Consider the following 22,244-nt stretch of genomic DNA (forward strand, 5'->3'; position numbering starts at 1 on the left):
AAAGCCATCCAAGCTGAAGAAAGAAGTAAAACGTGCAGTCAGAGTGTAATTTTCAGTCTTCAACAGTTTAAGAGCTTGCAGAGCCAGTCAGTCTTTGTGAATGCAGCAACCTGCAGTTAACAAGTCTGCAGAAGCAATCCAAGTATTAAGCCTACTCACAGAAGATTGACACCGCAAGAAATAGTGAAAAAATATTAAAAAGCTCAGTAGATAACACAGAGGCAACACCATTGTATCAGGGATCATTGGAGCATCCAAGCCTCTCCTATTACGTTAACATGGTGATCCAGAGGGATGGATCATGGATTAAGTCCACAAACAAAACTGATACTTTCCATTTACAAAGTTTGTTTCAACCATTTACTGAATTATTCATTCAAAAGATAACAATTGTACCAAAGAAGACCACTCTTAGGACTGTTCTTATAATTCCCGAGGAATGTTTTAAAATCTATGAAGAGTTTTGGTACCAGCGAGCTGAAAAGCAGTATAACATGGTAGCTGTGTGACTGTTTGACTTGTTGGTTCTAAACAATGTGCTGCATCTAGTGAATCCATCAGAAGCATGCCGCATTGCTGGGTTCTGCTCGGTGTAGGGCTGTGCAACATGCAGCTGCTACATGCACACTCTCTCCATCAGGAAGCAGCTGCTTTGCAACAATAACTCTCTTGCCGCCTGATAACGATCAAGGACTGGTGCTAATCCATGCCCGGTTTGTTGACACTGTTTAAGTTGCTTCCATTCTGCTCTCGTCCTCATTACCCAGTTTGGTGTACCCTTCTTGAATCAAAATGGGAAGAAGGGACAGCAATCAGCATTTAATGGCATGGCTAAGTAGAGACAGATGGTTTGCTTCTGAACATAGCAGCAATTTGCCGCATGTCATGCTTATGGCTGACATTTAAGTCAGTAAAGATGATTGAAATCCCAGCTTCACCAGATGTCAATCTCCTGAATGCACTAATGCTCCATGATGCTCATCGCCCATTCTTCAAATGAAATTGGGGACAGCGTTATGACTCTACTTCAGAGGGCAACTGCTTTCACTGAGGTTGTCTTTCCCAATATGGATAAGGAAATCTTTGAGGGCAAGAGGGTGGAATCCATCAACAAACTGGACAATGTCAAGAGCGCAGCAAACAGCATGTCAAATATCTATCAGGAAACTAATGGCAATTCAAGTCCTGGAGAACATGTTGATATTTTTTGCATGCCAGTATTTATATATGTAAATCAAAAATGAATAAATGATTTGTCACTGCTTTTTTTTCATTACATTCACATTGTTAATAATGGGACACTATACCTTTGGCAAAACTCCTAATTCTCTGCAAGTGAATATGACAATGTGAAAGAAGAAAGAGAGGACTTACATTTAGTTTGCACTTCTTATGATTTCAGGATGTCGTAAAGCACTTCTCAGCTGAGCAGGTCCTGTTTAGGAAACAGTTTAAATCCCATTTCTCATGGTGTGGCATCTCAATTCAAATAAATGCAGAAAGTGGTGGAAATATGCAGTACGTTGATCCGCATTTAAGCAAAGATAAATAAACATTTCTTTCGTGACCCTTCACCAGTCCCTGAGACATGAATATGTCTTAGTCTAACTTAACGACCCTTTGTATTTCTTTGAATCTTTCTCCTTTTACCTCTCTCTTAAATGGATTAACTCATGTCAATGCAGTGGAAACAGAGTAATTCCTCGATGGCTAGGGTTTTGTATTATGCAGCATCAGAAACTCAGGGAGTTCCAAATTGTTGGCTCCAGGCACCTTCCTCTGGTCCTGTCTCACCATTCAATGAAACTTTGTCTGATCTGTCTTCTAACTCTGTCTAGTAATCCTGGTTCTGCAAACCCTTACTATCTTTGTCAATTTGTCAAACATCTGTCAATTTGAAATTTCCAATCAACCTTCAACCTCAATAACTTGTTGGGGAAGATTTCCAGACATGCACTAATCCTGATGCCACCCCGAAATGGCCCAATTCTGATTTTAATGTAATTGGATTGTGTTGTGACCACTCACTGCACGTACCTTGCAGCTCCCATGGACTCCAGCCTCACTAATGTGACCTCAGGGATCCTGCCTACTGTGGGGTGTCAACCCTATATGTTTGTACTGTATTCTTGAGGCTGCTCTACCTCTCGGTCTGATGCATCTCTGTCTTTACCTTATTTAAAAGTGTCTGACTCCCAGCAGTTCCAGTGAATTATTTGTTTGCATTCTAAATGTGCATGACACTGGTTACAGCTAATGTGGTGCAGTTTTCCCAATCCCCTCGTCTGGGCAACATGTGACTGTTGTTGTCACGCTGACATCATCATTAACACATTCATTCCCATCATGTATCAGTTGTTTTAAGGCTTTTGGTTCTGGACTACCACACCAGAGGAAATAACTTTCCTCCAAATCTATTCAGTTAAATTTTTTAATTATTTTAAATCTTCTATACTCAAGTGAATACCCCTAGGTGTGTTTGGTCGTAAAACCCTTTGCCTGGAACAAGATTTGATGTGTGTGCTTCAAACTTACACAGTGATTAACTCAACACTGCACTAATGTAGTCATTAGCATTTTGAAGACCTGTCAAGTAAGATGAGTTATCATAGCTGTTTCTATATTGGAACAGCAACAGACCACCAGTGTTCATCTAGTGCTTTATGTAGTTGCCTATCTGTCATTTATATGGCAGAGCTTCCAATAGGCAGCATTTGAGGAGAGCGGATCATTATTAACAATATCTGTGAGGAAGCAAGGACTTTGTATACAAGGCAATGCATTGAAGATTTTTTTTGTTAAATTAGAGTGTATAGGTAAATACTTACTTTTGACAAAAATTCCTATTGCAGAATGGGTTTGGTAGCAGCGATCAAGATCAGACCTGCTCTTTAATTTTTATCATATCCACAAAGACTGTTTTATCCCAGCACTTTCAATGGGGGAAGGCTCCAATCATTTAGAGATTGAGAATGCCCATGGAGCCTAAGTGTTAGAATAAAATTCAGCGTTAGGCTCATTAAAACAGTCTTTCATTCATCCCTGCTGAGATGTGTTGTAAAACTAAAAGTGTTGGGTTAAATATGTGGCTTCTGTATCAAAGCCTTTCAAAACTGGATGCACCTAAAGTAGAAGCTCTAATTGTGGAACCCATCATTATGCGGCACCAACAGGTTTCCATATTTCACTAAGTGCCTTTTCACCAATGTTCCCTGTTAATCTGAGCTAATACCCAACCGTGACAAATTGCTAGTGTCAGAAACTTAAAAGTAGCTCACTTGGATTTCCATAGAGCTGAATGGGAGTTATTGATGATGATAATGATGTAGCTGATTCTTTCATCTCCTCTCCACCATAGTTAGCACGGTGGGAACTCTTGTGTTGCTGATAAGGATACCTCATGCTTACTCATTTTTGTAATACTTGTCAAAAAATGCCTAAAGCCAAGGGAAATTCACCAATATGGGATATTTAGTGGTTTATAGAGCAGACTTCTGTATGCCAACTGAAGGATTTCTCTCCTGTTGTTCAGAAAATACTGTGTCATGCTGGAGTCCAATTCCATAGGCATCTATTTTACTGTGACCATTCTTCATGTGTGGTCCAAGACAGTGTGTGTTGACAGGGTAGCCAGGTAGGCTTTACAAATGAACCCTAACACAGACACATTCTCCAGTGCGTGGTCAATGATTGGACAAATTCTTTTCCTGGCTTTCAGACTGTAGCTCTCACCCTCCCCCACAGCCAATAGGATTTGTAAACTCACAACAGAAGGGAGGGGTGGGTTGGAAAGAGTTGAGGGTCCTCTCTGTTCATGTAGCTCACTTCCATGCTCATGAAACCAACTAAAGTGTTAGGGAAGCCACGAAATGGTGAGTGTGTTTCTGTCCTCTGCAAAGTTATACTGCATACTCTGCTTAGAGCTCTGGTAAACTTGACCTTTTTGTAAGGCTAACGGCTTCCTCGTTCTTTACTTCTGCAGATTTTCTGCTCTGCACCATGCTGCACTCAATGGGAACACTGAGCTCATCTCCCTATTGATTGAAGCCCAGGCTACGGTGGATATCAAGGACAATAAAGGTGACACTTAAGATTTCAATTCTATGATTTTAACTTTCTTCCAAGGCAATACAATTAATGCAATCTCGGCCCAATAACAAGATGCTGTATTCACCGAGCAACACTGCAGTGAGACCTTGCAGGACTTGTTTCATTGCCTTGCCTGAATGCCTCATGCACAATGTATATTCTGTTTTATTAAAGAGATTCTGCACAAGACGTCAGTAATTTCATGTGGTTAACTCTGACTATTGCCTTCTTTGGTTTTACAATCTACAAAATGCAATCTGTTCTCCAAGGTATAGCTTGGCTGAAAGACAGTTACAACTGATCATGGTTAATATGGTTTGAACTGATTTGCCTGTTGATAGGTCTCCGTTCCAGTTTTCAGAGAGCATAGTTAGTTATGGTGTTTGAGTTAACCACAGTTCTTTATGTCTAGGCTGAGGTCTGAATGTGGTCCCAGGATTGAAGGTTAAGGTGTTCTACAGAGAGGAGGGTACTCACACTTAAACAAATGCCAGTCAGTGCAAAATGCAATTTGGGTACTTGCCAGAGTCTACTACAGCCAGTGCAGTCGAGGATATTTAAACCAAACTGGACCTCTCGATCTGGTATAAAAGTGCTTTTGTGAGAGCACTTTGAGGACAATTCTGACTTTAGACATTAGTGTTAAGCAGGCAATAACCATCCATTCAACATAATCAGCTCCATTCCTCGATCTTAGAATCTGACTGAATATTGTGCAGGGAGACCCATAAGACAGCAATTGATCAGGGCACACAGGAAAAGAAGAAGGTCATTCAGCCCCTTCAGCCTATTCCAGTATTCAGTGAGATTATGGCCGAATTCCAAAAACCTGCTTTCGGCCCATAACTCTTAATACCTTTGCTTAACAAAAGATTTAAAATCAACAACTGATCCAGCATCTGCAGCCGGTGTGGAAGAGAGTTCCAAACAACTGCCACCCTCTGTGTAGATGTGCTTCCTAACATCTCTCCGGAACCTAATTCCCAGATTATGACCCCCTGGTTCTAAAATCCCCAACCAGTTTATCTGTTATCAGTCCTGGGACTGTGCTACAAAAGTGAGGAACGTGAAGACACAATCCGTGAGGTGGTATGTCCCAATAGGTGTACTATTTTATCTTAACTGTAATGAAATTAAGAGTTCAAAAAGACAAAATTTATACTTCCAAAATATCAGAGTAGGCTATTTCAGTGCCTAACTCTGCTAATCTGATTTTCCATTATAACCGACTTCTCTTGAGTGAAGCCATCACTGGCTGGAGTGTTATATAATCAATATCACAGTTTCTTTAACGCAATGAGTAGCATTCTCACAAGAAAGTAAAAACCTACATTTATATATCACCTTTCATGGACTTAAGAAGTGCTTTAGAGGCTCTAATTCCTGTTTGAAGTGTAGACTCTGTGACAGCGTAGGAAATCTGGCAACCAGTTTGCAAACAACATTGAATCAATTGACGAGATGATCTATATACTAATGTTGATTATCTATAAATAGAGGCAGGACACCAAGGGGTTCTTCCCCATTCCTCTTTCAAATCTGTGTATCAGGGCAGAAGGGACCTTGATTTAATACAAAGCTTTCCAAATGTTTTTCCGGTGTGATTCCATTTCGCTGCGCCAGGTTTATTGTGAGTCCAGGGTGAAAATTTGGGGTGGGTTGCTGAGTTTGGATTGTGGTGGGAGTGTGACAGGACAGATGAAGGCCTTCTGTTTGCTGTGTCAGTAGAGCATGATAGGAAGTGTTAAACTGCAGAGCTTTTTGAAAAAGCACAATTACTATTTCACAGAACTTCTTTTTTGCAGCAGCAATTAGCCCTCGAAGATCTGTCAGTCATTTACCGTGAGAAAGAATGCATGGTTTAAACAGGTCTTTCACCTCTTAGCATTCAGCCTAAGCTCTACCACAGCCCTCGCAGCCTCTTGCAACCTCAACATCTGTCTTTTGATCCCAGTGGGGGTTGTGATCCATACTTTGTAAAGCCATGATTTAGTACCACATCTGAAAGTTGGAACCACCAACAATGCACACTCCCTCAGCACTGCAATGGGAGCGTCAGTCTAAGTGATATGTTCAAGCTGCTGGGATAAGGATTGAACCCACAGGCAGTATTCTAATGAACTAAAGCAAGTGCACAGCTTCCTGGAAGATACTGTGCAAGCCTTGTTCTAAGACATCCACTGCAATTGACATCAGTAGAGCAAATCAAAAACATTAAAGAAACTGGGCACTGAGGAAATTGATTATTATTAAAAGGATCTACTCATTCAGAGGCAACAGTGCCACAAAATGAGCGTACACAGAATCTTAGCCAGAGCTCAGTTGTCATTGCAGTGAAAAATTAGTTGGAATAACTTACTGTAAAAGTATAACTTTAATGGATTCTTGCGCAGTTTTGTCGTGTTGGAGAATTAAAATGTATGTAACTGTAATCTGGCAGTAAAAGTGTCACCCACCGTGCATAAATCTTCATCCATTTTGCATATACCTTCAAAGTTGCAGGGAGATACAGTGATGTTCATTGCATATTCAGAGGGGAAAACTAATTACTAGTTCAAAAATGTCACGGTAAATTTATCATTTTGCTGCACAGAAATGTTGAATTGAATCGAATTGAATTGAATTTATTGTCATGTGTACCAAGGCACAGTGAAAAGCTTTGTCTTGTGAGCAATACAGGCAGATCACAGAGTTAAGTAGCCTAGATAAGTAAATAATAGGTAAGCAGCGGCAAAATCAAAAACACAGGTACTGGTGAATGCTAAGAGTTTTTTAGTTCATCCAGTATTCTATTCAGAATACTACATTCAGAAACTGTTTCGAAACCGGCTGATTTGTATGTTCAGGCTTCTGTACCTTCTCCCTGATGGTAGAGGTTGTAGAAAAACATTGCCAGGGTGGGATGGATCTTTGAGAATGCTGGCAGCCTTTCCTTGACACCGGGCATGGTAGATGGTTTCTATAGGTGGGAGGTTGGCCTTTGTGATTGTCCAGGTCAAGGCTGAACAGGTCTTTTTTTTCAATCACTGAACTTAGATTGACTGTTTGTAAATTTGGATCCCAGTCTATTTGCCCTTCAAAATTTTATTTCAATTCTATAGCTCCTATCCCATAAAGAGTAAGCATTTCCTGTACCACTGCAGAGCTACAATAAGAGGTGTAACAATACTGAAACTGAAATGCGTCCATTTTTTGGCCCAAGTTTTCATTTGCTATTGGAAGATTGGGAAGGACATACTTTGGGCATAATGCAACTAAGCCAAGTTGGACTTTATGGTAATTAGGACACAATTGAGCTATAACGAAGATGGGATCTATCATTGGCGGTTTAATTCTACTGGGATGATTTGTCAGCTATATGTATAAAAAAAATTATTACCTGTGCACTGTTGAAATAAATTAGTGAAATGTTTCTTGAGGTGAGTTAATCTTGTTTACTTTTCTCCCTCCTACCAATAGCTATGAGGCCGTTGCACTATGCTGCATGGCAAGGGAAGGCTGAGCCAATGAAAATGCTCCTGAAGGCAGGGTCAAGTCTCAACTCCCAATCAGACGAAGGCCAAATCCCATTGCACCTTGCTGCGCAGCACGGACACTATGAAGTGGTGAGGAGAGAACTTTTTCTGTGTCAGAGATTTTCTTATTCTCTCTTGAGTAAGATAGAGCAAAAGATGATTGAATTATGCGTGTGTTAAACTGATTTAATGGGCTAAACCTTCACCAAGGGAAGAAACAAGCCAAGGAGCAGAGTTCCTGATGTGTTTCTTTTCATCTCCTTCAGTTTGCAAAGTCAATTTTTATGCCATGGAATTTTTTTAGTTGCAGGATCAAATATTCCAACACACCATACAAAATGATATATTATCTCTGTTGCACCGTGACTGAAAATAATTGGCAAAAGAATCCTAAGGGTTTGAGGTGGATTCTTTTTTTAAACACAGCAAGTTGATGTGATCTCAGAATACACTCTAGGAAAAGGGGCAGGTGGTGAGGAAGCAGATTCAGTTGAAACATTTGATTGGGAATTGGGTTGTGCATGAAAAATATTCTGGGTAATGAAGGTAGTCAGATCAGTTAGATAATTCACTCAAATGAGAAAAGACATATACAACTTCAGGGAGTTTTAGTCTGCTTGAGGTTCCTTATTCAAGACTGGATCGCTGAGGCTAGATAAACCTTAAACAGAGATCCACCATCAAGTGTGCCTCAGGAGAAGGCTCAATCCTGGAATTCCTAATCTCAGATATTACATTCCAATTTGTGGCTCCCAGTGGCGCTTCTGCACCACTACTGTTTGCACTGTAGCATTCTCAGCCGTGACTTGGAGGTGCCGGTGTTGGACTGGGGTGGACAAAGTTAAAAATCACACAACACCAGGTTATAATCCAACCTGATGAAGGAACAGCACTCCGAAAGCCAGTGCTTCCAAATAAACCTGTTGGACTATAACCTGGTGTTGTAGGATTTTTAACATTCTTAGCCATGTTACTTACCAGAGTGTGCAGGATTAGTGTGCCTGTTATTGACCTTTAACATTTGCAGTGGTTAGTGTGCCTGTTATTGACTTTAACATTTGCAGAGGTTAGTGTGCCTGTTGTTGACCTTTAACATTTGCAGTGGTTAGTGTGCCTGTTATTGACTTTAACATTTGCAGAGGTTAGTGTGCCTGTTATTGACTTTAACATTTGCAGAGGTTAGTGTGTCCATTTATTGACCTTTAACATTTGCAGAGGTTAGTGTGCCCGTTTATTGACCTTTAACATTTGCAGAGGTTAGTGTGCCTGTTGTTGACTTTAACATTTGCAGAGGTTAGTGTGCCTGTTATTGACTTTAACATTTGCAGTGGTTAGTGTGCCTGTTGTTGACTTTAACATTTGCAGAGGTTAGTGTGCCCGTTTATTGACCTTTAACATTTGCAGAGGTTAGTGTGCCTGTTATTGACTTTAACATTTGCAGTGGTTAGTGTGCCTGTTGTTGACTTTAACATTTGCAGTGGTTAGTGTGCCTGTTGTTGACTTTAACATTTGCAGAGGTTAGTGTGCCTGTTGTTGACTTTAACATTTGCAGTGGTTAGTGTGCCTGTTATTGACTTTAACATTTGCAGTGGTTAGTGTGCCTGTTGTTGACTTTAACATTTGCAGAGGTTAGTGTGCCTGTTGTTGACTTTAACATTTGCAGTGGTTAGTGTGCCTGTTGTTGACTTTAACATTTGCAGTGGTTAGTGTGCCTGTTGTTGACTTTAACATTTGCAGAGGTTAGTGTGCCTGTTGTTGACTTTAACATTTGCAGAGGTTAGTGTGCCTGTTGTTGACTTTAACATTTGCAGTGGTTAGTGTGCCTGTTGTTGACTTTAACATTTGCAGAGGTTAGTGTGCCTGTTGTTGACTTTAACATTTGCAGTGGTTAGTGTGCCTGTTGTTGACTTTAACATTTGCAGTGGTTAGTGTGCCTGTTATTGACCTTTAACATTTGCAGTGGTTAGTGTGCCTGTTGTTGACTTTAACATTTGCAGAGGTTAGTGTGCCTGTTGTTGACTTTAACATTTGCAGTGGTTAGTGTGCCTGTTGTTGACTTTAACATTTGCAGTGGTTAGTGTGCCTGTTTATTGACCTTTAACATTTGCAGAGGTTAGTGTGCCTGTTATTGACCTTTAACATTTGCAGTGGTCAGTGTGCCCGTTTATTGACCTTTAACATTTGCAGAGGTTAGTGTGCCTGTTGTTGACTTTAACATTTGCAGTGGTTAGTGTGCCTGTTATTGACCTTTAACATTTGCAGTGGTTAGTGTGTCCATTTATTGACCTTTAACATTTGCAGAGGTTAGTGTGCCTGTTATTGACCTTTAACATTTGCAGTGGTTAGTGTGCCTGTTGTTGACTTTAACATTTGCAGTGGTTAGTGTGCCTGTTATTGACCTTTAACATTTGCAGTGGTTAGTGTGTCCATTTATTGACCTTTAACATTTGCAGAGGTTAGTGTGCCTGTTATTGACCTTTAACATTTGCAGTGGTTAGTGTGCCTGTTGTTGACTTTACATTTGCAGAGGTTAGTGTGCCTGTTATTGACCTTTAACATTTGCAGAGGTTAGTGTGCCTGTTATTGACTTTAACATTTGCAGTGGTTAGTGTGCCTGTTATTGACCTTTAACATTTGCAGTGGTTAGTGTGTCCATTTATTGACTTTAACATTTGCAGTGGGTAGTGTGCCTGTTATTGACCTTTAACATTTGCAGAGGTTAGTGTGTCCATTTATTGACCTTTAACATTTGCAGTGGTTAGTGTGCCTGTTGTTGACTTTAACATTTGCAGAGGTTAGTGTGCCTGTTATTGACCTTTAACATTTGCAGTGGTCAGTGTGCCTGTTATTGACCTTTAACATTTGCAGTGGTTAGTGTGCCTGTTATTGACCTTTAACATTTGCAGTGGTCAGTGTGCCTGTTATTGACTTTAACATTTGCAGAGGTTAGTGTGCCTGTTATTGACCTTTAACATTTGCAGTGGTCAGTGTGCCTGTTATTGACTTTAACATTTGCAGAGGTTAGTGTGCCTGTTTATTGACCTTTAACATTTGCAGTGGTTAGTGTGCCTGTTATTGACCTTTAACATTTGCAGTGGTTAGTGTGCCTGTTATTGACCTTTAACATTTGCAGAGGTTAGTGTGCCCGTTTATTGACCTTTAACATTTGCAGTGGTTAGTGTGCCTGTTATTGACCTTTAACATTTGCAGTGGTTAGTGTGCCTGTTATTGACTTTAACATTTGCAGAGGTTAGTGTGCCTGTTTATTGACCTTTAACATTTGCAGTGGTTAGTGTGCCTGTTATTGACCTTTAACATTTGCAGTGGTTAGTGTGCCTGTTATTGACCTTTAACATTTGCAGTGGTTAGTGTGCCCGTTTATTGACCTTTAACATTTGCAGAGGTTAGTGTGCCTGTTATTGACCTTTAACATTTGCTGTGGTTAGTGTGCCTGTTATTGACCTTTAACATTTGCAGTGGTTAGTGTGTCCATTTATTGACCTTTAACATTTGCAGAGGTTAGTGTGCCTATTATTGACTTTAACATTTGCAGAGGTTAGTGTGCCTGTTATTGACCTTTAACATTTGCAGAGGTTAGTGTGCCTGTTATTGACCTTTAACATTTGCAGTGGTTAGTGTGTCCATTTATTGACCTTTAACATTTGCAGAGGTTAGTGTGCCTGTTATTGACTTTAACATTTGCAGTGGTTAGTGTGTCCATTTATTGACCTTTAACATTTGCAGAGGTTAGTGTGCCTATTATTGACTTTAACATTTGCAGATTTTAGTGTGCCTGTTATTGACCTTTAATATTTGCAGAGGTTAGTGTGCCTGTTATTGACCTTTAACATTTGCAGTGGTTAGTGTGTCCATTTATTGACCTTTAACATTTGCAGAGGTTAGTGTGCCTATTATTGACTTTAACATTTGCAGAGGTTAGTGTGCCTATTATTGACTTTAACATTTGCAGTGGTTAGTGTGTCCATTTATTGACCTTTAACATTTGCAGAGGTTAGTGTGCCCGTTTATTGACCTTTAACATTTGCAGTGGTTAGTGTGTCCATTTATTGACCTTTAACATTTGCAGAGGTTAGTGTGCCCGTTTATTGACCTTTAACATTTGCAGAGGTTAGTGTGCCCGTTTATTGACCTTTAACATTTGCAGTGGTTAGTGTGCCTGTTATTGACCTTTAACATTTGCAGTGATCAGTATGCCTGTTATTGACTTTAACATTTGCAGAGGTTAGTGTGCCTGTTATTGACCTTTAACATTTGCAGTGGTTAGTGTGCCTGTTATTGACCTTTAACATTTACAGAGGTTAGTGTGCCCGTTTATTGACCTTTAACATTTACAGAGGTTAGTGTGCCTGTTATTGACCTTTAACATTTACAGAGGTTAGTGTGCCCGTTTATTGACCTTTAACATTTGCAGAGGTTGTATCCACACAACCTCAGAGGCTACCTGTCTGCTTTACAGTTGGAGTTGTTTGCGAAGTAAAATTGAAATGCTTCTAACATGCCCTGCTGAAAGTCAATGCTTTTGACTCCATCTGCCCATGAATAGCCACCTAGTGTACAGGAATTGGCAGTCTGTGTATCTCAACTACAGCTGCTGGAAATATCCTTTCAACAGTGGCATCCAAGAAGAAAAGAAAGCCTTTGATGCTAAATGGGAACTGATTTCCTCTTTGGGTATCTCAATATGTCCTTTTCAGTCTCATTTGTCAAGAGTTATTATATGAAAGACAAAGCACAAAGTGGATATGATAATCTTCATCATAAGAGTCCTGTCGAGCAGGAAGGAAAAGCCAGGCAAGATCAAACAGGAAGCTGAATGAAGGGATTTGGTTCCAGTTCAATAATTTTCATTTCAAAATATCATGAAATGTCAAAGACTTACCTGTAGACTTGCGTGACATGATGCCAAATCACTTAAATGGTTCACCCAAAGTATGAACTCTTCCTTTCTTCTTGCCCTCAGATATTTCCGACTCTGTACAGTGGATGATGTTTATTCATTTGTGCAGATTCTGCACAACCTAAGGAACTGTATGAAATGATGCATGAACGTAGCACTTTCACAGGGGAAGTCATCTATGACTGGCATTTAAAATACATTTGATGCCCTGATGCTATTTTAAACTAGAAACCTGGATAGGTGCAAAAGCAAAATATTAAAGCAGGAAATTTGCAATAGAAACAGAAATTGCTGGAACTACTCAGTGGGTCAACAGCATCTGTGGGAAGAGAAACAGAGCTAACGTTTCATACTGCTGGGAAAAATTAGAAATGTAACAGGCCTTGAGTCAGGCAATTAGGTGACTGTAGAAAAAGACTAAGAGCAAGATTTTAGCAATATTACAGGAAACATTAACTGATTGAAGTGTTGCTGGGACAGACTTAAAGGGAGTGAAAATTAGACAGTTGAGAAACAAATGACTTGTAAACGTGAAGGGGATGCCTAGTGTTATCGCCGCACCGTTAATCCAGAAACCCAGATAACATTCCGGGGACTGAGTTCAAATCCCACCATGGCAGGTAGTGGAATTTGAATTCAATAAAGAAGACTGGCATTAACAGTAATTGTCAAGGGAGGGGAAACATCCATCTGGTTCACTAATGTCCTTAGGGAAGGAAACTGCCATTCTTACCTGGTGACTCCAGGCCCACAGCAATGTGGATGACTCTTAACTGCCCTCTGGGTAATTAGTGTTGGGCAGTAAATGAGACGTTCTTATCCTTTGAATAATAAAATCACTATTAAAGAGGTATGAATAGTTGAAAGAATGGACTACCATCGAAAAGCGAAAGCAACAAGACTAAGATCAAAGCTTTTAATGAAATGGAAGCAAAATGAGTGGATAGAGCCATTGGTCTGAAATTACTGGATGCAGGGTTGAGTCCAGAATGATGTGAAGGGTGCAAGTGACAGATTCCTGAGGCTTATGGTGATGTGTCGCTGTGACTAAGCAGAACTGGGCTTGTTGGTCAAGTACAGGCCTATGAGCTAGAGTTTCGTTTCTGCGTTTAGTCGTCCCAAGATCTCCAACATTTCAGAATCATTTTGTGTTCTAAGTACAGCAGCTGCATAATGACACAGAATTCTAGGCAGAACTAGGAAGACCCCAACAGAAGGAATTTGGTAGCCACCTTGCTGAGTTCGATGTCGATTAGAATTCTACCGATTCATCCAGCCATTTGACACTATTGCCTCCCTCTACCCCATTCAAAATGGGCCCCAATTCCTTTTACTCTTCACCACCATTTACCTTAATGGAATAGACCCATCTGAGGGCGGCACGGTGGCTCAGTGGTTCACACTCACAGCACTAGGGACTCAGGTTTGATCTCTGCCTCGGATATTTGTCTGTGTGGAGTTTGCACATTCTCCTTGTGTCTGCATGGGTTTCCTCCGGGTGCTCCGGTTTCTTCCCACAATCCATAGATGTGCAGGTCAGGTGAATTGGCCATGCTAAACTGCCCATCGTGTTAGGTGCATTAGTCAGGAGTAAATGTAGGGGAATGGGTCTGGGTGAGTTATTCTTCGGAGGGTCGGTGTGGACTTGTTGGGCCAAAGGGCCTGTTTCCATACTGTAGGGAATCTAATCTAATCATCCTTTCTGTCGGAATGTTTTCTGAATAAGTGGAGGACTCTGAGTGTTGCCGTGCCTTGGTGCAAGAATCTTGTTACAGCCCCTGAAGGATGCGAGTGAAGTGCTGAGTTCTGATAACTTCCCTGCACTGTATTGGAAGGCTGACAGAGCACCCTGCTGCATGGATCCTCCCAGCATGGTGTTACTTCACAACTCTGTCTAATCCTCTCTACTGCTCATCAAACTTCCCGAACTGCTCAATAATTACCATAGCGATTTCTCTGATTGCATTGATGTGGGAGCGCAGAGACCCAGAAAGGCCCCTTAACTCTGTTTCACCTTTCAATTAGATTATGTCTGATCTCAATCTTGATTCTATTTGCCCACCTTTCTTCCAAATCCTTTAATACTCTTCTCAAGCAAAGATCTTTCAGTCTCAAAGTTTTACAGTTTTCACTTGAAGCCTATCCTCAAAGGCCTTGCTAAGGAAAAGATTCAAGATTTTGACATTTCTTTTGTGTGAAAAACTGTTTCCTGTCATTAGAATGTGCTTCCCAGAGGTAATAAATATCCTGTTGTCTATTCCATAAGGTCCTTTAATCATCTTAAAAACATCAAATACCTCAACCCTAAATCTTTTATACTCATGGGGTTTCAGGGCAGGATTATGTAAGCTGTCCTCATAAATTAACCCGTTAGTCAAAGTATTATGTAAAGGTATGGGTGCTGGGTTAGCTCAGTTGGCTATTGATTCATTCATCACATGAAAGAATCAAGAAAAAAAAGTTTGAAATACCAGACTTCCCAAATTGAGAAGATATGGGGAAAGCACTTTCTGAAATCTTGGATGGATGTATTCCTGTATATAGTTCAGTCCACACAGAAAACAGAAGCAACAGTTGGAGCATGAGAATCAACCTGGACGTGACGAAAGGACAAGGGCGGTACTTTTACCCGTTACAGATTTTTGAGTGGCCATGGATGTAAGGCAGAGGCAGTCAGTGCCAGGGGAGAGTGGCTTTTCTGCTTTTCTGTATCTAGTCCTGTCGGCATTTTTGAGTTAGCCAGGTCAGAGGCACAACAACTATTCACCTACAAGAGGCACGTAACCAATTGAAGTAACAATGGGGCCATGAAGATGCAGAATGGAATTTACCCATTGGGAGTTGGGGCTGAAATATGACTGAGGTAACACAAAAGTTCCCCTTCAGAGAATGGAGGGGATAATCAGTACTCCAGAAATTGTACCAATGACCACGACCACAGCCACAGCCACAACAGTGGGCTGGCAGCTGTGTACATTCATAGTTGAAAACTGTTCAAAGTGTGAAAGGTTGCTCCATTCTGAGTTGGCCTCAGCAGACTGCTGACATCTCCATGCTGAACGAGCACAGCCTCTGTCCTCAGTTAGATAGCAAGCCCATTCCACATGTGGTGCATGTGAAGAACGGAAATCAATATCAGCACCAAAGTTACCTTTTACTAGTTTGAACTTATGTTTTCTTGCAAAATTATAATTGGATTTGATTTTTCACACTCTTTATAATCTTGTGTACATTTTTAAGATTGTCTCTCCAATGTCTGATACCGAATGAACGTTCAGATTTTTGACCAGTGCCTGACTCTTCACAGCAAGTTCCACTCTCCTTGGGCCTTTTGATGTACAAGCCAAACAGCACAACACACCTTTGTTTGGGAATAATTTGATCTTGTCCAACAGGAACCAGGCACTCGCAGATATAACAGGTTGGGGAAAAGTGCAGATGATATATAAACTAGTGACAAAAATTGTTTTATAGCTTTCAGGACACCCAGAGTCAGGGTTTCATCAGCTTGCATTCCAGGTACACCTATTCTATATAAACATATATATGTTATTATACGACAGTTGTTATGGGTACTGTAATAAAATTACCAGTTAACCTGTAACAAACTTAATGTTTGTTTTGAACCTTGGTGTCCTGACTCTATATTTTGGACAGTTGCCAACCACTTGCAATGAAAGACCCAAATCATTCCACTTTTTCTGTATATCTTAGAACCGTAACACCAGCTTTATATAAGGAAGAAATATCAGCAGAGTAGCAAGTTCATATTGCTCCACCTTTTCTATGCCAATGGGCTGAAAAGTGGCAGATGGAGTTTTATTCAGATAAATGCGAGGTGCTGCATTTTGGGAAAGCAAATCTTCGGAGGATTTATACACTTAGTGGTAAAGGTAGTAGAGTCACAGGTAGATAGGATAGTGAAGAAGGAGTTTGATATGCTTTCTTTTATTGGTCGGAGTATTGAATACAGGAGTTGGGAGGTCATGTTGCAGCTGTACAGGACATTGGTTAGGCCACTGTTGGAATATTGCGTGCAATTCTGGTCTCCTTCCTGTTGGATGTTCTGAAACTTGAAAGGGTTCAGAAAAGATTTGCAAGGATGTTGCCAGGGTTGGAGAATTTGAGCTATAGGAAGAGGCTGAACAGGCTGGGGCTGTTTTCCCTGGAGCACTGGACGCTGAGGGGTGACCTTATTAGAGGTTATAAAATCATGAGGGGCGTGGATTGGGTAAATAGATAAAGTCTTTTCCCTGGGTTGGGGGAATTCAGAACTAGAGGGCATAGGTTTAGGGTGAGAGGGGAAAGATATAAAAGAGACTGAAGAGGCAATGTTTTCACGCAGAGGGTGGTATGTATATGGAATGAGCTGCCAGAAGAAGTGGTGGAGGCTGGTACAATTGCAAATTTAAGAGGCATTCTGGATGGGTATATGAATAGGAAGGGTTTGGAGGGATATGGGCCAGATGCTGGCAGGTGGGACTAGGTTGGGTTGGGATATTTGATCGGCATGGACGGGTTGGACTGAAGGGTCTGTTTCCATGCTATACATCTCCATTGACTCTATGATTCTATTGCTAAATCTTACAGCACTGTAGTCAATGTACACTACATATGCTCTGCAAATAACTCTGATGATTGGAAATATTCTTAACCCTGAAAAGAAACTCAAACTAAAAAGAAAACTGAAATGTCGTATATACTTGTGTGTAGGTCGAATTTTGAAGATGGTTTTTTTAAGCTGAAATTAGGGGGTCGAATAATACACAATGTATTGTTTTCATGGGGATGAAATTCATGCTTTCTATGAGTCAAAAAAATGGGCAAACAAGAGCCAGATCTCTATATAAAATAATAAACAACAAAAGGAAAAATAATTATGGCCATTATTGAATAGTTATTCACAAACTAATTGTCTCCATTCTGCTTGCTATGGGAGAATGGTACAGTAGTCCCTCTGTATCCATGGGGGATATGTTCCAAGAGCTACCGCAGAAGCCGGAATCTGCAGATAGGTGCGAACCTATTCATTTGAATGGGAAATTTACCTTCCCAGCAGCCCCCTGTCCCTGATTCTGGAATGTTCCCTGTAATATGTTTGGGCCACGGTGAACCGCAGGTAACTGAAACAGCAGAAACCGACTCCGCAGATACAGCGATCATTCTGTACCATCGTAACATGACAGTAATTCTGAAAACATGAAGCAGAGCACAACGGCTGCAGACTGAAAGACCTGGAATGGAACAGTACAGCCGGCAGACTGGAAAGTCAGAACAGAGTGCAATGGGCAGGCACACTCATAAATGTTGCTCTGTAACTGTGAAGAACTAGGGTCGACTTGTACACGATATATATAGAAAATACAAGATTTTTTGGCCAAAATAAGGGGTCGACTTATGCATGAGATCAACGTGCACACGAGTATATACAGTATATCTTTTAAAGCTGTAGATGTGTTGGCTGGTTCAATGTGCCTCTCTTGATTTTTAAATTCATTAATCTCAGATCTGCTGATGTTGCATAGTACAAATACTATGTACTTCATAAGTTACCAATCGACCCCCCCCAGTCTTCAAAGTCAATGAAAAAGATGTATTTATGTATTCTGCTGCATTTGCTTTTCTATTAGCTTGCTCATTGTCTCTCTTTCTTGTCTCTTGCTTTCTATGTTGCACAGATGCCTTTCCATTATTATGACTAATTCTGGTAATTATTTATGAATATGTGCTTTGAGCACCCTCAGCCTGTTTAATTGTTGAGACTGTTGAGCAGTTAAAATCAACCCATTCTCAATCAAATTCACTAATATCGTAGTTAATTTAAACAAAGTTACCAGGAGATTAAGTACCTTTACAAAGACTGATGTTGACCTAACCACCGATAGAGCCTATTATATTGTTAATTGAAATTCCAGTACAAAACTGGAAATCGATTTTTTGAAAATGCCGGTTGTCTGGAAATATTTGGAGCAAATCATACAACTCTCAGCCTCCGCACTCAGAGCACTGTATGGGCTCAAGAAGTCATGTGCTCTATAAAGTTAATGAACACTTATCTCCTTCTTAACAGGACTGCTTTGTAATCTTTTGCCATTTATAAGAAAATATTTATATCTGACAAAGAGTCATACCAGACGTGAAGTATTAACTCTGTTTCTCACTCCAAAGGTGTTGCCAGACCTGCTGAGTTTCTCCAGTACTTTCTCTTTTTATTTCTAAAGCTGTTGCAGATCCTCCTGGTATTTTAATCAAGTGGTTTCCCCAATCTGGTTTGTTAAGTTTGAGGATCAGTTTCTTTGGGGCCTCTTCCTCCCCCCCACCAAAACTTTACTCAAAAGACTTAGTTGCAACCCTATTTCCTGGCCTAAATTGGGCTTTCACCACAGTCACAAGAGCAAAGCAGGAGAGAATATCCAAGGAAATGCTGTGATGGTACAAATTGAGAAAGGACCCAACTAAATCTCATGTTTTCTTCTTTTTTTGTGTTAGTCCGAGATGCTTTTGCAACATCAGTCAAACCCGTGTATAGTGGACATTGCTGGAAAGACACCTTTGGATCTGGCCTGTGAATTTGGCAGAGTTGGGGTAAGTTCAGTGTTGTCAATTATCACCACTGTAGGATATTATTAGCTATTGCAGTCTAGTAATGTCCATCATGGTTTTAAGAGTTTCAGTAAAGTCTGAAAATGAGCTCTCTGTTTTAAGTGTTGTGCCTTCCTTTGAGAAATCAGGAATTCCAGTGTTCATTCTGGGGAGAGGACAAGATGGTAGCAAACAGACCCTCTCCTAAAAATAGCCTGGTGCAGTTATTTTGGTGATTTTGAATTCCATTCCAACTGATTCAGCCCTGCTCACAGGTTATATTTAAGGAAAATCCGCAGTTGTGTCCATTTCCTGCAAGCCATACAGCATGTGTTCTGTTTTCTTTTTATACACCTCAGATCTGAGGTACTAGTGTTGATACATGTGTCCTACTTCGGTAACGGGGAGAAAGTGAGGACTGCAGATGTTGGAGATCAGAGCTGAAAAATGTGTTGCTGGAAAAGTGCAGCAGGTCAGGCAGCATCCGAGGAGCAGAAGAATCGACGTTTCGGGCATAAGCCCTTCTTCAGGAAGATTCCTGACCTGCTGCACTTTTCCAGCAACACATTTTTTTCAGCTCCTACTTCGGTAACCTCTTAGCTGTGAACTGTCTCTGAGCTGTGAAACCTATCAGCCTGGCAACAGGTTCCACACCAAGTTATGATACCACACCAAGTGATGGTACCTGCAGTATACTCAGAAACCGTGGCCATCATGTTCCAGACCAACCAACAATTCAGGGCTTTTCTGCAGGAAATCCACAGGAAATGTCTTAGAGCTCAGCAATTCATAGCTTTATGGATGAGCTTACTTAATAATGCAGTAATCTGAGCGATATACATGAGCTCCGTCTGCACACCAAACCTTGTTACCATGACAATTACAAAAGAACATTCCTGGCTTACCATCCAAGATACACCTAGCAGGCCAGGCCTTTCTCACCTCTCATTTTCCATTCTCCGATTTTAATTGCTCAACCTTTAGCCGTCAAAGCCACATTCTGGATCTCCCTCCTTAAACATCTTCCTCATTTTCAAGCCTACCTTTTGATCAAGCTTTCAAATGCCTCATGTTGCTCAATATGAAATTTGGTTTGCTTATTGTTCCTTAGAAGAAACTTAGGTGTTATTAGTATCCAAGCCAATTGGAAGCTAGGACGTATTCATTTTTCTTTGTGAGAAGACGGTTAGTCTCAATAAGAAGTAGGAACAGGAGTAGGCCATTTGGCCCCTCGAGCCGGATCCGCCATTAAGTAGGATCATGGCTGATCCGACTTTCCTCATATCCATTTTCTTGCATTTTCCCTGTAACCCTTGATTCCCCTTCTGATCAAATATCTGATTAAATATAAACAAGGACTCTTCCCCCACAGCTCTCTATGACCAGGAGTTCCAATAACTTACAACTCTCTAAGAGAAGCAATTCCTCTTCATTTAAACTAAATTGGCACCCTTTATTCTGAGACTGCCCTCTGGTCCTAGTCTCTCCCAGGAGAGGAAACATTCTCTCAGCATTTACCCTGTCAAGCTCCTTAAGAATCCTCAATGTTTCAATGAGATCACCTCTCATTCTTCTAAACTCTGGTGAGTAGAGTCCCAACCTGTTTCGCCTTTGTTTACAAGACAATCCCCCTATACCGGGGATCATCCTAGTGAACCTTCTCTGAACTGCTTCTAATGAAATGATATCTTTCCTTAAATAAAGGTACCAACAGTGCTCGAGATGTCGTCTCACCAATACCTTTCAATGTTGCAGTAAGACTTGCCTACACTGATACTCCACTGCCTTGAAATAAGGGGCAACCTTCCATTAGCCTTCCTGATCACCTGCTGCACCTGTGTGCTAGCTTTCTGTGTTTCATGTACAAATATCCCCAAATCCCTTTGTGTTGCAGCTTTCTGCTATTTTTCTCCTTTTAAATAATATTCTGTTCTTTTGTTGTCCCTTCCAAAATGAACAACTTTACATTTTCTCACATTATGCCCCATTTGCCAGCTTTTTGCCCACTTGCTTAACATGTTAATATTTCTCTGTGAACTGTTTGTATCCCTGTCCCAACTTGAGAATAGTTTATTGACCAGCTCAATTCAAACTCCCTCATCTGACTCCCAAGTTACTGGGAAGCTGTTACTGTTTTATACGTACTCAAAGTCAGTTAACATCCACCACCTGATTCTCTGACATTAAACAAAGACATCAACAACCCTAAACAAAATGACCAGACGTTAACACATAGGACATTTTACTGCTCTATATAAATAGAAATTGTTGTCAGTTCTTTGATTGATATGTTGGTTATTCGAATGTTAGTGCTCACTGAATCTCTCGGATGTTTCATTCAGGTGGTACAGTTACTCCTAAGCAGTAACATGTGTGCTGCTCTTCTTGAAGCAAAGCCTGGGGACATCACCGATCCCAATGGAACCAGCCCTCTACACCTCGCTGCCAAGAATGGACATATCGACATAATAAGGTTAGCTCCCTCCACCATGTTTCCTATTATATTTCCCTTCAAGGCTTTTGAAGTAGTTTCAAGGTGGTCTTTTTTTGTCTCCTCCTGCTAAACTGTCACTCGAAAACCAATTAGTAACAATCAAAGATAAATGGAAGATTAATTGTTGATATTGAGGTAATAAATTCAAGAGTCTCTTATTACATTACCCAATGTTATAACGTTTTCTTGTGAAGGTGAGTTATATTGGACTCAAAGCTCTGTTTCGCTCTGCACAGATGCTGCCTGTCCTGTTGACTTTCTCCAGCATATTCTGTTTTTATTTTAGATTTCCAGTATCCTTGCTTTTTATTATGGCCTATTAGAATGTGCTGCTGACCGATACTTACTCCAACCTCTCATGTTTCTTTGGATTTCTGTGTACCCAAGGTGTGTAGGACAGAAGGGATAGGCTGAATTTTTCAGGCTAACCTACCTGATTAAGAAGGACGCAACACATTGATTTACCTGGTGTCTGCTTAACCTTTTGCTGTTAGACTCTGAGGTTTTCAGGTAGGTTGGGTTTGCCTGATGTGCATTCATTCGCACGTCATAAATATTTGTAACACGCCAGGCATTGTGGTTTTGTAAGCAAGCAACAGGAAAGACTTCTGTCCACAAACCCAACTGGGTATATGTGAGGTGTGTA

At 40.7% G+C, this 22,244-nt stretch overlaps 1 protein-coding gene across 9 annotated transcripts in view; it reads left to right on the forward strand.

Moving 5' to 3' along the window:
• Positions 1-22,244, forward strand: part of caskin1 (CASK interacting protein 1) — a 647,172-nt gene that overhangs the window by 452,387 nt on the left and 172,541 nt on the right. For all 9 annotated transcript variants that reach the window (XM_043711208.2, XM_087997968.1, XM_043711209.2 and 6 more), the window contains exons 3-6: positions 3,983-4,080; positions 7,549-7,694; positions 19,012-19,107; positions 21,447-21,577. In XM_043711208.2, coding sequence (XP_043567143.2) covers positions 3,983-4,080; positions 7,549-7,694; positions 19,012-19,107; positions 21,447-21,577 — 471 coding nt within the window. The remainder of the gene's footprint in view (positions 1-3,982; positions 4,081-7,548; positions 7,695-19,011; positions 19,108-21,446; positions 21,578-22,244) is intronic.

The sequence above is a fragment of the Chiloscyllium plagiosum genome, unplaced genomic scaffold (genome assembly GCF_037043375.1).
Source record: "Chiloscyllium plagiosum isolate Xiang-an unplaced genomic scaffold, Cpla_swu_hap1 HiC_scaffold_20, whole genome shotgun sequence".
Lineage (NCBI taxonomy): Eukaryota > Metazoa > Chordata > Chondrichthyes > Orectolobiformes > Hemiscylliidae > Chiloscyllium > Chiloscyllium plagiosum.